This window comes from Barbatula barbatula (assembly GCF_947034865.1).
Source record: "Barbatula barbatula genome assembly, chromosome: 12".
Taxonomy (NCBI): Eukaryota; Metazoa; Chordata; class Actinopteri; order Cypriniformes; family Nemacheilidae; genus Barbatula; species Barbatula barbatula.
In genome coordinates this window covers 8330472-8349124 of record NC_136775.1, presented here as the reverse complement: position 1 = coordinate 8349124, position 18653 = coordinate 8330472, and the positions used below count along the sequence as shown (strand labels likewise).

The 18653-nt window shown below is 40.0% G+C and overlaps 2 protein-coding genes across 6 annotated transcripts; one reads left to right on the top strand and one right to left on the bottom strand.

Annotated features, from left to right (window-relative positions):
- Window positions 1-744: 744 nt before the first annotated feature.
- On the bottom strand, window positions 745-1960 carry calhm6 (calcium homeostasis modulator family member 6; the record flags this gene model as incomplete). Its single annotated transcript, XM_079469087.1, has 2 exons — window positions 745-1270; window positions 1421-1960. 2 exons carry the CDS (start codon window positions 1958-1960, stop codon window positions 842-844), a joined length of 969 nt encoding a protein of 322 aa, XP_079325213.1. The 3' UTR covers window positions 745-841.
- Window positions 1961-2656: 696 nt separating this feature from the next.
- klhl32 (kelch-like family member 32) lies at window positions 2657-17902 on the top strand. 5 transcript variants are annotated; one of them, XM_079468705.1, is made up of 12 exons: window positions 2657-2821; window positions 3374-3586; window positions 3956-4099; window positions 4569-4749; window positions 8200-8307; window positions 8816-8914; window positions 9537-9752; window positions 13186-13912; window positions 14051-14109; window positions 15896-16088; window positions 16232-16326; window positions 16596-17902. In XM_079468705.1, the coding sequence occupies exons 3-12, from the start codon at window positions 4077-4079 to the stop codon at window positions 16755-16757; spliced, it is 1863 nt and encodes a 620-aa protein (XP_079324831.1). In that variant the 5' UTR covers window positions 2657-2821; window positions 3374-3586; window positions 3956-4076; the 3' UTR covers window positions 16758-17902. The 5 variants fall into 5 exon arrangements, with proteins under 5 accessions (XP_079324831.1, XP_079324832.1, XP_079324834.1 ...); XM_079468706.1 differs by having other exon boundaries at window positions 2660-2821; window positions 3999-4099; XM_079468708.1 differs by having other exon boundaries at window positions 2682-2821; window positions 3407-3586; window positions 3999-4099.
- The last annotated feature ends 751 nt before the right edge of the window (window positions 17903-18653 follow it).

The window sequence follows — 18653 nt, the reverse complement described above, 5'->3', positions numbered from 1 at the left end:
TTGTTCTTGGAGATATTTGAAGAAGAAAAAAGTAACAATACAATGCCGCACAAACTCAAAACAAAAGGAACTAAGAAGTTTTAGTTATTTGTCATGATTCTGCCGCATCATGTCATGTTTCTCTTGGTTTAGTGGCAGGATCATGACAGAACCTCATGTTAAATGTGGAGAGAGGCAATTATTGTTGTTATTGCCTTCCATACGCTCTCTCCGGTCTCGTCTCTGTTCCCATCCTCTTGTTACCTCATTATTGATTAATGCCCTACACATGTCCCTATCTTGATTATTCCCTTATTTACTGCCCTTGTGTCTTCTGTCTTGTGTTGGTTCATTGTGGTTTGTGTGGTGTCTAGTCTAGTCTAGTCTAGTCTAGTCTAGTCTAGTCTAGTCTAGTCTAGTCTAGTCTAGTCGTTGTTCTTGTTTTGAGTTTATTTTAAGTCTTTGTATAGCATAGTGTAGCTAGTCCTGTTTTGTCATGTTATTGTATTCATGTTTTGTTCTGTTACCCCCTCGTGGGTCTTTGTTTTATTTATTAATTATGTTAACCCCTTAACCGCTGTCTGCACCTGGGTCCTCTGTCCGTGTCTCACCACCCGAGTTCATGACAGTTATTTCTTTAAAAAACGTAAAATAAAAACTGAACCCCCCCATAATTCCGTGTCGCTTTATTGTATAAAATTAAAACAATAAAGTGGTACATTGACAAAATGATCTGCAGAATTAACTTGAAAAAATAATAAAAAAAAATTTTTGTTAATATACTTTGACCAAAATGACACGGTAGAGGAACCAAGTTGTCATTGAAAGGACCACTGCTAAAGCAGATTTGCTCTTTAATCAATCACAGGGCCAATTTGCCATCGTCCAAAAATGCAAGTGCTGCAGGACTTGAGAATTCATTTTCAGACTTGACCGAAGCCCTTCCTGTTGGATTTTCCAGGTCCTCACAAGTGGACACATACTTGTGCAGGATGCTGTAGTATTCAACCATGCTTCTATACTTGTAGAAGGAGGAAATCTTCGCCCAGGCTTGTTTGGGAGGACTTTTCATAGGAACGGGTTTGATTAACTCAAAGAAACTTGTCAAGTTTCTTTTGGCAAGCTTTTCGGCATGCTGGGCTGTAAAGATGTCCAAATAATCACTCTCCTTCTGGGAATACATCCTCCAAAACTTCAGCTGCATGTAGCTGATTGGAGAATAGCATCTGGCCATGCATGTGAGCAGAAAGGTGAACATCATGACAGATGCTATCAGCATCCAACCAAGTACCTATATTTAATTATATTTATATTATAGTATTTAAGAATGATAACATGTAAATTAGTAAATATTTTAAATGTCCTGTGTGGATATTGTAATATGTGCCAATTAACAGAGTTAAAATGTGTAAGAACAACGCTGAATGTGTTCATAGCTCACCTGCGACTCTGCGCGTATAATGGAAAGGACAGCGATTCTCTCGCTCAGTGGAATAGCGGTCCCATCACAAGGAAACTTCTCCAACTCCTTCCAACAGTGTGTAAACTTTTCATCACAAAGGTGACGTCTAAACAGTGTAATATTGGCACCAGTCATTGAACACTCGAAGTAAACCCCTCGAAGTAACGCAACTGCTATCCAGCTCAGAGGTGCGATCATTGCGGTCGTGGTAATTTGCAGAAAAACACACAAAAAACCAAACGCGTAACTAAAACGACACAGTTTAGACCTCCTAAGGCACAGTCCTGTGAATAATTTCCACGTTTTATTGCTCATCATGTAACCTAGGATGAGCAGCGCAAGTGCGGGCACGAGGAGGCAGACGTTGCCATAAATGAAATTCCAGTCATTGCACGGACACTTAAAAGCGAAAACCGAGAAGATGTGCTCGCTACCCGCGGTTAAAAGAGCGATCAAGCCAAACCCCAAGTTAGTTTGTTGTTTCTCCGTGAAGGCGAGCAAAGGTTTAAATTTATCCATGCCTGAAAGCGGACGAGCTCTTTAACAAGAAACAGTGTAATGACAAAGTGTTCAGTTCCGTTATTCTGCAGTATTACATTCAGTGCGCGCGCTAAGAGTTAATGCTGTAAAATGTCATTTCCTTGCTGCAACAGCGAATGCTCTTATTAACATATTGACGAGAACTTTCTTTGTCTGCACTCAAGCTTGCACAAATTACCTTTAAAAACACACGGGGTGTGTCTGAAGCAATGACATGAGATGTAGGCCTATAAAGGCTATATGTGAAACACAAAGCATGCAGAGAAGTCACACTTTACAGTATTAACAAAAATAATATATCATTATTTAAACAAATACTAATACTACAAATATATGCTGCACCAAAACTGTAAGTCATTGCATATTCGTCATTCGGACCCCATTTGCAGTGTAAATAACAGCTTTTTAAAGTACGCCATTCTTTGAAATGTTATATATATTATATTCTTTGATGTTTATGTGTGTGGCTTGACCTTGTTGTTTTTAGCTATGCGTTAATTATTTATGAAGTATACCAAACAAACCATAAAAAAATATTATAATAAAAAATGCAAAAATAAGTAAAAGAAACGTTTTTTAGTGCAGCTTTGCGCTTCAAATCCGGCGCCTGATGGAAACACATGATCCTGCGCATGTGACCGCAGTAGGCGGGATTTAGATAAGACCCTGGCGTCTACTGTAGCTCAGCTGTATCAGGCACAGTACAGTATAGCGAGTGACCCTGACTCTCTGGACAACGTTTCTTCTGCGGGTCGTTCCCGTTATTTCGCTTGGGTCAGTCAGACTTGATAAGTGACTCGACGTCGGATATATTCGGATGGATTGAGAGAAGAGGACGCTGTAAGCGAGATAGAGCGCGTGCTGTTTTTTTAGATTGCGAGGGTTTGGAAATTGAGATAACTTGTAGCATTGCGAACGTTTTGTGGATGCTTGAAGGAATACATTGTATGAGTTTATATATGAACGTCACGAGGATGAAGTTGGGCGGGTCTTCATTGAGGATTAGATTTATCGTTGCCCAATGTTCTTGGTTCTGCCCTGTTGCTAGGAGACCATTGACAGCTGAGATTTAAAAGAGATTCGACCCAAAAGATTCCCGCGGCCGATATTTTAAACATGGACCGGAATAAGATGTAATGTTTAAATGTGAAGAGAAAATAATCGAGTATACTTAAATACGCAACTTTCTATTAAATAAAAGAATACATTTAAAATGAAGGTACCGTTCTTCAGTCACCTGTGTTTAAGTAGGTCAATAAAGATAATGGAAGAGACAATTAACTGGCATCCAACCAAGCTATAGTGAAGGAAAACATCTTTATGCTAATTTATGTCATTAATATAAGTTATGTTGCTTTCTCCCTTTTCTTCTCAATGTGTACTGGACCACAGACGGATGACTGAAGGTAATTTTTCTTCTAATAGGTCAGTATCTGCTGGTATGGCTCAGACATGATGACCCATTAGGGTGCAATGAGCCCTGCATCAATTTGCCCGCATTCTGGCCTCTTGACCATCACATGAGGATCTGTGAGGAGTGATTTTGGATCAGAATGAACTTTGCCTGTAGCTGTTTTGTTTCCAAACAGACTGTACATCAATAGGGTAAGTGCTGTTTTTTTTGCTTTAACTGCGTATTCATACGTGTGAATCTCATATAATGTGCAGTTATGAGAGATAATGTGCAGTTACATGTCCCTAAGATAAGAATTAAGAAGTAAAAATGTTTTATTCCTAAAGGTATAGACTATATAGAGATTAAGAAGCGTATATTTAGGGCAATTAAGTTTAAGCACCCATTAAGAGATTAAGCACAACACATTATGATTACATTAACGTAGTGTATCAGACTGTTTTTATTGATGATTCTCATTAGTAATGTAATACAGTAATTAAAGAGTTGTATGAGAAAATGTCCTTCATTGTCACAAAAATAATGTCTCAATTGAAACGCCAGGATGCTTTTCATCTCAGTTGCTGTTTAGAGATGCTCAGATGTCCTGTTCTCCCACTGTAGAGTGTTGCACATGCTCAGTCGGGCCTGTCTGGTGTTTTGTAGCATCAACAGGAAACACCTTCTCTCTCCTCCAGGAGCATGCCCTCTGAGCCTCCTCACAGGTACAATCTTCACACCTCAGGCTACATTGAGAGGAAGCTAGCGAGTTTAGAATTGGGTTTTGATGTAAGGTGATGTGACACGGTCAGTGTTAGTCAAGCTGTTTTTGCTCTGGAGGCCAGAGACTTTTATCTCCCAGCAAGCTCTACTGCTGCCTGTCTGTTTTACTACAGACAAGGACTGAGAGCTTAATGTGAACCTGTTGTGCTGAAAAGAGCTATACAGGGCCAAGGGGGCAAAGAGAATCAATGACATCTCACTTTTGAATAGATGTATTGATAGACATCTACACATCTAGTGGACAACAGACAGACAGACACACACACACACACACACACACACACACACACACACACGTACACACACACATACACACACACAATTGATTATATCTAGCCGCAAGCTAGCATGATGATGATGATCACATATCCAAGCACGAGCTTGTCTTTGAGTGTTGTTCTTGTGTCTCAGCTCTCAGGATATGCTGACAGGACAGAGGCTGTGTCAATCCAAATCCCACCAGGACTCTGTCCTCTCTGCCCTTAATCAGCAGCGCAAGGACGGACTGCTCTGTGATGTCACCCTTGTTGCTGGGGAACAGAAGTTCCACGCTCACAAGGCGGTTTTGGCAGCGTGCAGCGATTATTTCCGGGTAAGATTTTACAGGGTGGACGAGTTATTGTTTAGCTTTTCCCGTGCATCGTAAACAAGCCACTAGGTTCCCTTTACCTGTCGCACTTCAGCTGGGGGTTGTTAAAAAATTGTTTACCCAAAAACAGAAATTCTGTTTCTATAATAATTCTATAATGTTGTTGCAAATCTGGACTTTCTTCTTTAGAACACGCAAGTTACTGTTTTCTAAGCTATTTAAAAAAATGGACAAAAACAAGCACCATAAAAGTTGTTCATATTGCTACCATATTCCAAGTTGTCTGACGTCATGTAACAGTTTTTGTGCACAAATAAAAATTGTTATACACATAAAAGCTTTTAAAAAGCTTTTCTTAAAAAAATATCATTTGTATGCACATGCATGCATTCAAATGTGCCATGCCAGCATACATTACATCATATTTGATTTTCAGAATGCATTTGTTCTTGCATGTGTTTGCAGTCACCACATTCTCAAACGCCTTTTGAGAGTCATATGAACTATTTTTATGGTGTTTTGTAGTTTTTAGCACTGACCACATTCAGTCTTAAAGAAAGCCTTATGGGTTTAGAACAACACGAGGATGAATATAATTTTTTTGTTTGAGTGACTGACATGTATCTGCAAACTGGTACAGTACACACGGGACACATGAACGGCAGACAGGAAATGAGAAGTTGGTGGCGGTCTGGAAACCGTATATGTGAGATTTGATTATGGCTCGTTCAGAAGATGTGTCTAGTGTCTAGGTCTGGAACAGAGGGAAGGATAATGTGCTCAATCCAAAGAAGAGAATTAAATAGGACACATATATTTATTTCTGCCGACTGGGAAGCACTTCACCTGCGGTGGGATGGAATGATAGGATTTGATCTATTTGTTTTATTTCAGTGCAAGCTTTCAGTTGATGTCAACTTCTCACACTTTTATCAAACAGCCGGTATACGCAGATGCAAAAGATCGCCTGATCTAAAGCTTTATTCGGTATAGTCTTTTCTTAAAGCCGTCTTTGTCTTTGTACGGCAGCGAGCATCTGACCAAGTACACCTGCAAGATTATATGATTTATATGATTTTGAACAGTTAAGGAGATTAAAACAGAAATGTATTTGCATTTGTGTGAGTATGCGTATGTGTGTGTCTGTAATGTTCAGGGTGGGAACAAGACAGATTAAATTAATACACACCAGTTTACCAAGCGGCACCTGTTTTATTCTACAGCATATTCAACCTAGACCTCTCTGAGAAATGGCAGGATATTGCATTCATTATAGCTTTAACAACTCATTGCCACTAATGAATGAATGAATGTGAACTGTGTTATCTCAGCTGCCTCTGCCATTGGCTGTACAGTCTAACACTAGAATAGCTTGTATAGAAAAGCTCTGTGTATTGTAAACAGAAATTGGTCACAAATATTAAGGGTTGGCAGGGAATCGCTGTGTTTTGTAATCATATAGTCCCTCATATGACTGGGTAAGATTTGAAAGGTTTAACGGAAGAATGGAAACAGTACAAGAAACACATTCATTGCATTTAGGAGTACATGTCAATTCTCAAATCAGATTTTATCTGCACTGATTTAGAATGAATTGAAATAAATCATACTCTTTAAATTGAACTTTTCTTAGTTTTTTACCAAAACTATTGCAAAATAACATGCATTTTCTGAGGCAATTATATTACCCAGAAAGCACTTTCATTTAGCAGTGAAATAATTGAATTAGTGCCCAGAACAGTTTTCTGTCCAGCCAACCTTGCTTTTCCAAGGTCAGAAGTCATGCAGCTAGGCATGTGACTCAGAAATGCTCATTAAACCCACAAAACCCCTAAGACTTGCTTGTGGCCAGTGGTGACCCAGTATGGAGATCTTCAAGTAGTCATCAACACACCAACAGCTCTAATGAAACTCTTATTCCTTTTCAAAGTTTGAGTGTGAGCTGAGGTCAGGCCATTAAAAATGTGTCCCTCTTAATATAGAAACAGTATACTTGCACCAGATACTTCAAATGTGTCGTACTACAGAGGGAGTTTCTGAAGGTGAGGTGACATACAATGGCAGATAAAAGGTGATAAACACTTCGCCGTCTATTTTCAGCACTCAGAAGCTAAGGTCTGGATTGTTTTTCTATTGATCCTTACGACTCGATAGATCATAGATACAGTATATTCCACTGGATTCTAGTTTTAGTCCAGATGGATAAATAGATTAGTATAGGATAGATTTGATCACATTGATCAGTGTTCGATAGATGATCTAATGTCCTCCAACTTCCTCTTCTCCTCAGGCTCTGATCAATGTTCATCTCATACAGCCGCTCTCTGACAGCGATCAATGTCTTTGATTAGTGTACTGCTGCTAGAGAACATGGCAGGACAGAGATGGCCACTTGGTCTCTTTATGTTGTGTGTGTGTGAAAGTACAGTATGTCCTTATTGATGGTCATAGACACTCACTGGCCACATACATTGTGTCAAGAGATGTCTTCTTGAGACTCTTTAGAGATGCACATCTGTTTGAATAACAATAGTTGTTTCCTAGTAAGCACAGGAAGCATAGAAAGTGTCACGCTGTTAATAGAATTTAATAGTATAGGATAGAAAAGAAAAGAATAGAATAGAATAAAATAGAATGGTATTGTTACAGAGGGATGGACACGTCCAAAAATATTCCTTATAAGTAATTACTATAATAATCTACTTTACGTTTGTAGTGGTGTTGTGTCTACGGAAACATTGTTCTATGTCTGTATTTGTATTGTTTTGGTGTGCTTTTCACTTCCAAGCCAGCCAAATAGAGGGTATGCATGGACGTCCCTTTCCCACGTGGACACGCCGGGACACGTTCCCCTAGGTGGTAAAAACACGCAGCAAAATGGCTGAGGAGAATGTGAGAAACCGGGACTAAAACACAATTATTTGCTGGAATTACAAGCAGCTGGACTCGACGGTGATCCTTACCGCTTCCCTGTGACTTACAAAGGAATCAGGTTTTCCTAGACAGTGAAATGTTGCACGGAACTGCGTTTCCTGATATTGTAGTCGTTTTGCTAAAAAGGTTTTGCCCCTCACAGGGGCGTGCTCTGGCGTGCTCATGTGGTGTTCACGTCGTAAAGTGAAAACATGTCACTAAACATGTGTTTAGTGGCTAATAATAGAAATACATTTTTATTAATATTTTATTGTATAATAATTGTATTAAATAAACAATTTGTTGAATTTGTTTGAATGAACAATTTGTTTGAATGGCTTATTTAACTTTTTCACATTTAAAGTTTTTTTTTAACGTGGACAGTTTTAGTAACAAAAAGCTCAAGACTTAACTGTAGTTAATGGTCTGAAGACAAAAATTAAAGTTGCCTATATGAAAGTTGGATGTTTCAAATGCTTCACAATACTTCAGTAATGTAGTTCTAAGTGTGCTGATGGGAGTTTGTGTGATTTTCTTCAGGCTATGTTCAGTCTTTGCATGGTGGAGAGTGAGGCAGATGAGGTAACTCTACAAGGCGTGACTAGTGTGGGATTGAAGCATGCACTAGATTTCGCCTACACGGGCCAGGTAAAGTAGCCCACACAGCTCAAAATGAAACCCAAAACATACAAATTTGCTCTGCCTCAAGATGAAACAGTATTTCAATATTTCTAAACAATCCTAGACTAGACAAAAATGTTTGTGAATAATTTTAGTTTTGGAGACTCCAGAGATTGATGACACAGATCTTTCTAGGCCAGCACTGCTTAGTTCACATTCACTGAACACATTCAGCACTGCTTAGAGTTCAGTGTTTTTTCTATCTTTTATTACTCTATGTTCTGTGTGATGGTGGTTTTGTTAGGCAAACATCTTTTAAAATTCAGATTTTGTGAAAGGCTGTGCTCTTGGATTATGGTTCACGTTCAGTGCCCATTCAGTCTTACTAGATAATGGGAAACAAACTTGGCTTGCTGTCCCCGAAGGGTGTTCAAACCCGAGGCTTGGCTCGAGCTTAACCCCCCCCTGAAATAGAACTTCACAGAGGAAGACTAAGAGCAAACTAGGAGTCTTACTCGTATACTCTGATCTGTAGATCTTGCTGGAGCCAGGAGTGATACAGGATGTCCTGTCTGCAGGAAGCCACCTTCAGCTGCTGGAGCTGCTTAGCCTCTGTTCACATTATCTCATTCAGGTATTTTTTACTGCTGTCTTGACCGCATTAATGATTTTAGTGATTTTCGTGTGATGTTGTGACAGCTTATACTTTTGCAAAAGGCATACCACTTGCTGCAGGGATTAGCTCACATTTTGACATGAACATCAGTGAGGTCAGGCGCTAATCCCAAAGGGATTCAAGCGTGGACCCTTTTTACGGGCTGATCAAGATCCATTTTACTGCTAGACTCATAGCAGTGCCACATTAAAAGTCACGGAACTTTCTGGTACATCACATTTTATAGACAATGAATGTCTAAGGAATATTTCCTGAAGCTGTGCTTGTGGTCCTTTAGTTTTGCTTGTACTGGTTATTCATTTTGCCAGTAGATGGCAGTGTGACGCTGTCTTTCTTCATCTTGTAGTATCTCTGATGCCTTAATTTCTTCCCTTTCTTTTTTTCTCTTACTACCTGTTATAACTATATTCACAATTTTTAATTTCATTTTGATGATGATATACTATGTGTATATACTATATGATTTAACTGTATAGATGGACGTTTATCGTGGTATGTGTGTTTGTGTCTACAATGTGCATGTTCATGAACACAAGCATGAACAAAAACAGCACCTGTGATGTTCACTCTGTACCTGCAGGAGCTGAACATTTTTAACTACCTGGACCTGTACCGACTAGCAGACCTTTTCCATTTGCCGGCCCTGGAGGAAGCTGTTGTGGGCTTTCTGGTGGATCATCTCTCTGAGCTGCAGCAGAGCAGACAAGATGATGTGCTGCTTTTACCTTATCGGCTCCTCAGGGAGGTGCTAAAAAGCGACCGCCTCACCTCTCTCAGCGAGGAGGAGATATGGCAGGTGTGTGGGATGCAAATTTACACATTTTAACTGTTAAAACTGCATCGGTAGATATAGTTTCAAATGTTATGAAACAGTTTCGAGGTTACATATCAGATGCAAGCAAATTTACCATGTTAACTGTTTTGGTACAAACATTTTATTGCTAGCATTTAAGCTAGCATACTTTGGAGTGGAATACTTGTCCAGTGCATGCTGTCATGCATGGGCACCACATAAAAAATCATGGCATTTTTTATTTAAATTTTTATGTTAAAAAAATTTTATGAAGTAAAATGAAGTTGTAATCAAAAAGTTTGTATTACTTTGGAAAATAATACATTTCTAATAATGGTCTCAAAGTTTGGACCCCGCTGTATGCTCTGCCAAACATTTACATTTAGTCATTTAGCAGATGCTTTTATCCAAAGCGACTTACAAAGAGTTCGGGAGCAATAAGCGATATGTCATACAAAGAGCAATAGTACAATAGGTACTAATACAAAGTTAGTAAACGTGTTTTTAATTTAAAAAAGGTAATATTCACAAAAATGGCTAACTCCAGCCTTTTAATTTTTGGCCTTTTAAAAGGCGTGTGTACGTCGTGAGTGTACGTGCATGTGTGTATACGTTCACGCGGATGGATGGGGCAGCGTGGTGCGACTACTTATTTGCACCAATCAGGCGTCCCCCCGCACCCCTCCCCCCACTCAGCCTCTCTCTGATTAGGCCCACCGCGGCTCCATCAGCGCCTCAATCCCCCAGCTGTCACTCCGGCCGCCCTCCTGATTGAAAACAATCAGGCCTCTGATGGCACAATTACTCTGACCCTTTAACCAGTCGCTGCTGCCATAATCAGGCCCTGATTAGGCTGCTTTGGGCCTCCTTCAGTTTGCAGAGAAGGTTAATTTGGGCATCAGACGGATGCATGATGGCACGGGGGCCGGTGCCGCCATCTGACAGTCCGAACGTGCGCCTGCCAGTGCTAGCCTCGATATAGTTTGCCTGTCAATCATCGTCATGTAGAGTTGTCTGAATCTCACGCTCTGGAAATCACATTTTCTTCCTTTTTTTGAGCTTTTTTCTCCTCTCGCACCCACTCCGCCCATCTCTCTCCGTGCGGGTGTGGGTGGGGGAGTTCATTTATTCTCTACCCTGAGGAAGTTCTCTGATCCAGTGTGACCTTCACAGTCAACAGACGCTGCTTCGCTCACACCTCACTCACTCTCTCCGTCACTCTTGTTCTCTGTTTTTCTGCTCGCACTCATTCTCTTTCTTTTCTTCTCCTGACTGTGAAAAGGAGGAGGGTGAAAAAAACTGAAATTCAGAGAAAGGAAAAAAGACAGAGCCCCAGTAGAGCGTTACAGAGTTTTCACAGCATACTGTGATGGAAGAGAGTTTTGCCGAACCCGTTTAAAATGCTTTCAAAGCTGCTGAATGTAATTATTTAAAGTAAAGTTTTTACTTTTACTTAAAGGCATAGTTCACCCAAATAAATTTAATGATTTCATAATTTATTTGCCCTAATATCATTTCCAAAGCTGTATCTGTCTTTTGGCGAAGACAATATTCAGAAAAATGTGAGTGACAAAATTTTTTTACACCATTGATTTCCATTGTATGGTTATAAAACCATATAGCCAGAAGAAAAGGAATGTACAGCTTCTGAATGAAATTAGGGTGAATAAATGATAACAAAATGTTTATTTTGTGTGAACTTGGGGTGTCCTCGACAAAGGATTTACATAGTCAAATCAGAATTGTCACGTCTTGCCTATAGTCGAATCACACGTGTGTGCGTGCGCGTTTGTGTCCATCTGGGGACGACACCAGGTGCAACATTGATGCACCAAAAAAACAATCAAACATTCATTTACAGAATTTGTTTAGAACAGAATATACCTTTATAATAATAATAATAATAAAAAACTAAATAAGCCAGATTCAAGTCACATTGTGCAAAATAAAAGTGTTAATGCAAAATGTCTGAAATGCAGTTCATTTTCCTTAAACATCGCGTAACAATGTTGTGCCACTTACTAGACCAGATCTCCCCTCAAAACTATTTTCAAAACTACTGGATAATAATAAATCATTTTTACAAACGGGAATACAGCACGTTCATTACCAATGCTATATGCACTGATTTTAGTTATATTACTTTATTCATATTTTTTGTATGATGCAGAGCATGTGTTAATTCCTATTTATACGGCCAAAGATACAGTAAGTGAAAAATGTTTGGAAACGTTGTACACATTCATTTGCGAGTCATCTGCAGGTGCGTGCGGAACGAGCTGCTTCTCTTTACCGGTCTCACAGCACAGAAGACGTGAAGAGACGTGATCCTGCGCTGGGTCATAGCCAGACCTCATGCTCATATGCGCTGGGGGTTTCGGTACCCAACTCTATAAATGTCCCATTCCTTTACATCACAAATAATATTTATGGCGGTGCAGTGCGTGCCCGTCTGCCTTGCCACTGAACATATAACCAAAAATGCAGTGATCCCCATTGCATAACACCTCTGCGAAGAATGACTGTGAGATTTGTAGCCGAATCAGGCTCCTCCTATCGAAGCATCAAATCTTCCACTATTTGGGGTCACCCAAGTGTGAACTATCCCTTTAATGCTATAGTTGTCTTCAAATGTACAAAACCTGAAGGTTAATTTGACAAAAATAATATGAATTATTGCAACCAATTATCACAGTTTGGGGCGGAGCTACTTATTTTCTGTCCAACTATCAAAATTCTTGATGCACACTGCACCTTTACCTCCATGTAACTCTGCTCTGATTAGCTTTGTTAAAAATGTCTTAACTATGCTTGGAGTGCGCGCAATTAGATTTAACCATTTACATCTTACCATTAAAACGTTTAAATGACAAAATACTCCATCTAATGTGTATTGCTAGCATTTATGTTTGCCATTTCCTTGTAAAACAAAGCTGTGGAACATCTAGGGGTTGTGCCCCGTGGTCTCTGGATGCTATAATAAGTTCTGTGTCTCAGGGCTGATTGTGTTAAAAGCCACTTTGTTTTCATGAAAGTGGCATCGCTTATCTCCATCCATCTCCGCCATACTCGCATGCCTCTGCAGCTAAACAGTCTAGATTGCTCTCAAGTACAATTAACTCCCCTTTGTCTAACTCCCCTGGCTGTGCTGGAATAGTGTGTTAGTGTATACGCTTCATACACACACGCCATGACTCTGTGTGTGTGTGTGTGTGTGTGTGCGTGCTCACCCCTATCTCGTCTGCAGCTGCCTTCTCATCACTGTATAGAGACACAATATCTTAAGCATTAGCATGCAATGATACAAAGCATCGCTCCCACATAGACAGACGTTATTGTGTGGATAGTGTGTGCGTCAGCCTGTAATATGAGCAGTGTGATCTTCTGAACCTGAATCGCTGCTGAATACTGATGAGAATACTCTGCCCCGCTGTAGTTGCTGGTGCGTTGGCTGGAGCATGACTGTAAATACCAATACATGGAGGAACTGCTGCAACACGTGCGCTACGGGCTGATGGAGGTCTCCGCTCTGCACCGCGTGGCCGAGAGTCACCCCCTCCTCAACTCCAGCAGCACTGTCGCCGCCCTGGTGGAGGAAGCCTTGGATTACCACCGGTCTGTATTCGCGCAGCCCCTTCGCCAGACGCCCCGCACCATCCCTCGGTTCCGGTCTCTGACGCTGTATATTGTCGGCGGGCGGAAACGAGAGGTCAGCCGCGTACGGGAGCTGAGGTTCTTCAACCCCGCCACACAGGAACACGTGCGCATCGCCGGGGGTTCGAACTGGAGCGAGCTGGCACCCATGCCTGCCGGGCGAAGTCATCACTGTGTGGCCGTCATGGGAAACTTCCTGTTCGTGGCTGGCGGGGAGGTGGAACACGCCACCGGGAGGACGTGTGCGGTGAGGACGGCATGTCGGTACGATCCGAGGGTGAATCGATGGACTGATATCGCACCCATGAAGGCGTGTAGGGAGCATTTTGTGCTGGGTGCTCTCGGACAGTATCTCTATGCCGTTGGGGGCAGGAATGAATTGAGACAGGTTCTGCCCAGTGTGGAACGCTACTGCCCAAAGAGGAACAAGTGGACTTATGTGCAACCGTTTGACCGATCGTTATCCTGCCATGCGGGTTGTGTGGCGGATGGACTGCTTTGGGTCTCAGGTACCTTTACATTCATGCAGTTAAACATAAATTACATGATAGCATCTCCAAATGCGATCAAATTGTTTCAAAGGTTCTAGGCCGAAGATTCAAAGCTATGTCCAGTTTAACACATGATCATGGTTCTTTCTTCTGCAGGTGGAGTCACAAACACAGCTCAGTACCAAAATCGACTTATGGTCTATGACCCAGAACAGGTAACTATCAAGATTTATTCATCTGTGGTATGACATATTGTATTTGTGTATTGGTGTGTGACTAATTGAGTTACATTGCAATAAAGCTCATCTAGAGATTCACAATTCACACATGTATGACATTTTTCCTCCATGGAACACCAATGGAATCATTTATAGCGTAATGTGCAACCTACAACCTATGCAATACTTCTTATTTAAAGGGACAGCTCACCCCAAAATTTAAATTCTGTCATCATTTACTCACCCTCTTGTCATATTAAACCTATAAGACTTTCTTCTGCAGAACACAAAAGAAGATATTTTGAAGAATGTTGGTAACCAAACAATGGCAGTATCCATCGACTTGCATTCGTTTTTTGTCCATACAATGGAAGTGACCAACATTCCTCAAAATATCTGAATGGATGGAGTTTTGAATGGACAAGATGGTGAGTTAATAACAATAGATTTTTCATTTCAGAGAGATTTAATAGGGTCTTTTTATGGTGCTTTTGTGCCGTTTCAGAGAATGTTGAACATCTGTTCTAAGGTCTGTGTAACGACACAAGGGTGAATTAATGATGACAGCATTTTCATTTTTGGCTGAACTATCCCTTTAAGAATGAAGTGTTGCAGAAGTTCTGCGGTCACTGCAAACCACTGTGCATTTCAAAGAGAGAGATATAAAGAAAGAAGAGGGAAGAGATTGAAGGCAGGAAGGAACAGGAGGCAGAACCTCATTGGTATTCAAAGTGGCTTTGCATTCACCTGCCAGGAACACCAACCCCCCACCCACACTACCCTCAACAGATGGTCTCAAACACACACACCAACACACACGCATGCTTGTTCACACTCTCACTCACCACTAGTCATGCAGTCTCTGTGCGTACACACAGACCTCTCACAAATAAATGTACGCTCCCAGATGCACTGCAATATGCAAGTGTTACAAATGTTAAATGTTGGCTTTGAGGAAAAAAACATAATTTTTTTATTTGTCCAATCATATTAAAGGGGCATACCATTAAACAAAGATAAGTATTAGGTGTGTAACATGTACATTTAATTTATGGGCAAATCGTTTCGGTTGGGCAATTAAAAATGTTTATGCTTAAATCATTGTTGTCCTTCTGAAAATTTTCAAAAAATTGAAAAAACACTGTGTAATGATTCAACACTGTTGTCAAAGTTGACAAGTACTTTTAATACTTTTTATTGGTTAAATATGTGCAAAACCCAGTGACAACCAAAGGGTGACTAATAATAATGATCTATTAAAAATCACAAAATATGGAGATTCAGAAGGACAGCGAAATGATAATTCAAACAAAATCATTATTAAATCGTTTTCATTAGTTTTTAAAACAATATACCGGTTTGGATAATAACCATGAAATCAAGAATCATGATGATTAATATTGTTTTATTCATTTATTTATATTATTTAATGCAGCAGTGGTTAAAATAGTTATTTAGAAGCCACAAACTATCCCTCTGCCTCCCTACACGTGTTTTGAGCTTGACTTGTTGGCCTAAAACTCAATAAAATGAATGACGAGTGAGTGCTGAATTTGACCCATAGCATTATTTATTATAATATTTTCAATATCAAATCATTTCAGTACTAAATAGTTCAATAGATATTACAAGATAGGGATTTTGAATTATTTCGGCCACGATAATCATGTATTGAAAATCTGAATAACTATTTATGTTATTGTGTTATTGAATTATCAATGAGCTTTCATCCTAATTTAATCTTGTTTGCTTGTTGTTGTGACATCATGTCATTCTCTCTCAGAATCAGTGGCTAACCCGCAGTCCAATGTTGCAGCGCAGGGTGTATCATGTGATGGCAGCAGTAAGAAGGCATCTGTATGTGCTGGGCGGCAATGATTTGGACTACAACAATGACCGAATCTTGGTTAGACACATCGACTCGTACGATATTGACATGGACCAGTGGACACGCTGCACCTTTAGTCTTCTCACAGGTCACAACACATACAGTTTGCGTAATAGATATGATCACTCAGAAGCCTTCTCATTGGAGACCTGAATAGACATTCTGTGTATGCATACAGTAGTACCATGACCAACATTTTAAAATAACGTTTTCTCTCCATTTCCCTCGTAGGTCAAAATGAAGCAGGAGTGTCGGTCCATGATGACAGAATCTATGTGGTTGGCGGATATTCTATCTGGACAAATGAACCGCTCGCCTGCATTCAGGTGGGTTGGCTTGAAAGGTGTACATATGCAGAAACAATATGTTGGAAAATTGTGACCTTGCCTTTGAAAACCAGGCTTAAGCCGTAATCGAATTACGAAACAGGCATCGCCGTTTGATTACTATTTAATCTTTGACTTGACATTACTTAACAAAATTTTTTATTATCAACATTATAAAAAAAAATATTTTCACAGAATGTTCTTCACATTATGATTTTATGCAATTAGTCTCCTATGCATTGAGATGCCATTATTTGTCTGTTTGGCAGGTGCTAGACATAAGCACCAAAGGGAAAGAGGAGGTTTTTTACGGGCCGACGCTCCCGTTCGCATCAAATGGAGTAGCGACATGCTTCTTGCCCGCCCCGTACTTCACCTGCCCTAACCTCCAGACTTTACAAGTGCCACATCACAGGATAGGAGCTCTCTAACCCGCACCGTCCAACTCATCCTGGATGTTTACTGTTGCACAAATGGACTATAATCCAGTGGACATCATGTTTAAAGCCTATTCTACTCGCACTCCTCTTTCAGCTCAGACTGGGGACATGATGGATGTAGAATTCCTTTTGGAAACCTTCACAAAGTGATGAATGGAGAATATATTGATGAACTTCGCAGGCTTTCCTTTTCGCCTGATGCATTTCTGAACTAGATGCTATGGTGCTGCACCACAGCCCGTGTAAAAAGATGCTCTCTGTAAATCTGTAAGAATGATTAAGAGCCGTCTGCTCGACTCGATCCCAAAAGGTACACTCTTAAAAATAAAGATGCTTAAAAGGTTCTTCACAGCGGTGCCATAGAAGAACCACTTTTGGTTCCACAAAGAACCATTCAGTCAAAGGTTCTTTAAAGATCCATCTGTTTTCTTACATTTCATAATATGAAGAAGTGAAACAGAAAGGTTCTTCGTGGAACCAAAAAGTTCTTCTATGGCATCGAAGAACCTTTTGAAGCACCTTTTTTTAAGAGTTTATGCTTGATGTGGATCATGTCCACAAGACTGAAGGATGTCCCTTTTATCATTTGATGGGTGCTTATAATCTCTTCATTGCTGTAAGCACACTTTTACAGTGGACTGCTATACAACACTCATGCAAGAACTGTAAAGACACTATTTAGAAAGTTCCACAGCTTTGTGCTTAGAGGGACCTGTTTTCACAAATTATGCGGCACTAGTTGGACGTCTTCAGCACGGAGACTGACTTGGAATGTCTTCATTCTGACCCAAATGTTCTGTAGTTTAATTCAATAGCCTTTTTTAACTCACCAAGACGACACGTCAAGTAATTTTTCATCCCATGTCATTCCTCAGCCTGTGACACCCTGAAAACGACTTTTTCAAATCTCAGGATATAGTTGTTTACTAAATGTGTTGGCTGACAACGAACGCACAAATACAACATTTTAACAACCCGACTCAACGCTTGACTATTGAGGTTCTGCAGCGTTCTTCATCCTGCCATGAAAACTGCCCATTCCATCACAAAACATAGACAGACACTTTTTTTACACAAATATTTACACAAATTTTACCTGTAATAAAGACAACAATTTTACAGTTGTGTGAAAGATTGACATCCTTGAATCTTTGATCAGCTGGATATAAAATAAAGCTAGCACACAGCTTACCTACACCGCATTTTAAAGGGATACAATAAAAACTTGATCTTTTATTCACCCTCATGTCCTCAAACTCTGTATGAGTATGTCTTCTGTGGAATACAAAAGATATTTGGAGAAATGTCTCAGTGGTATAGTCAATGGGAACAAATGTTTGGATTATTCAAAATATCTTATGTGTTCTAAAGAAAGTCTGGTTTGGAATGACACGAGGGTGAATAAATGATAGAATTTTCATTTTTGTGTGAACTCTCACAGGAGAGTGTCTGGCAATCCCAGAATGCCAAATGAATCAGTTAATATAATCATATCATGTCAGATGAGTTGAAAGAAATGTGTTTGTCAAAAGTGAATGAAAAATACTGATGGTGGCACACAGCTCACTGGGTTTAGGAAATAGTTTGCTATTGTGTTTACGTTTAATTATTTAACACCTGCTTTGATCCAAAGCGATGATGAGAAGTGTTCTAGTTCAAAGATGTACAGACTGAAATACAGATGACCAAAACAATTATGAAAAGATAATATATATATGCAATGACAATTATTCTGTTTACATGTACTTACCTCATATGGTATGTATAACCGTATAGAATAGTTGCACTGAAATTGACTGCTGATTAGCTCTGAGAATGAACAAGTGACATGACGGAAAGCGAGGTGAAAGCGACGGCGCGGCTCATTTGATGGCTCTGCTCTAATGA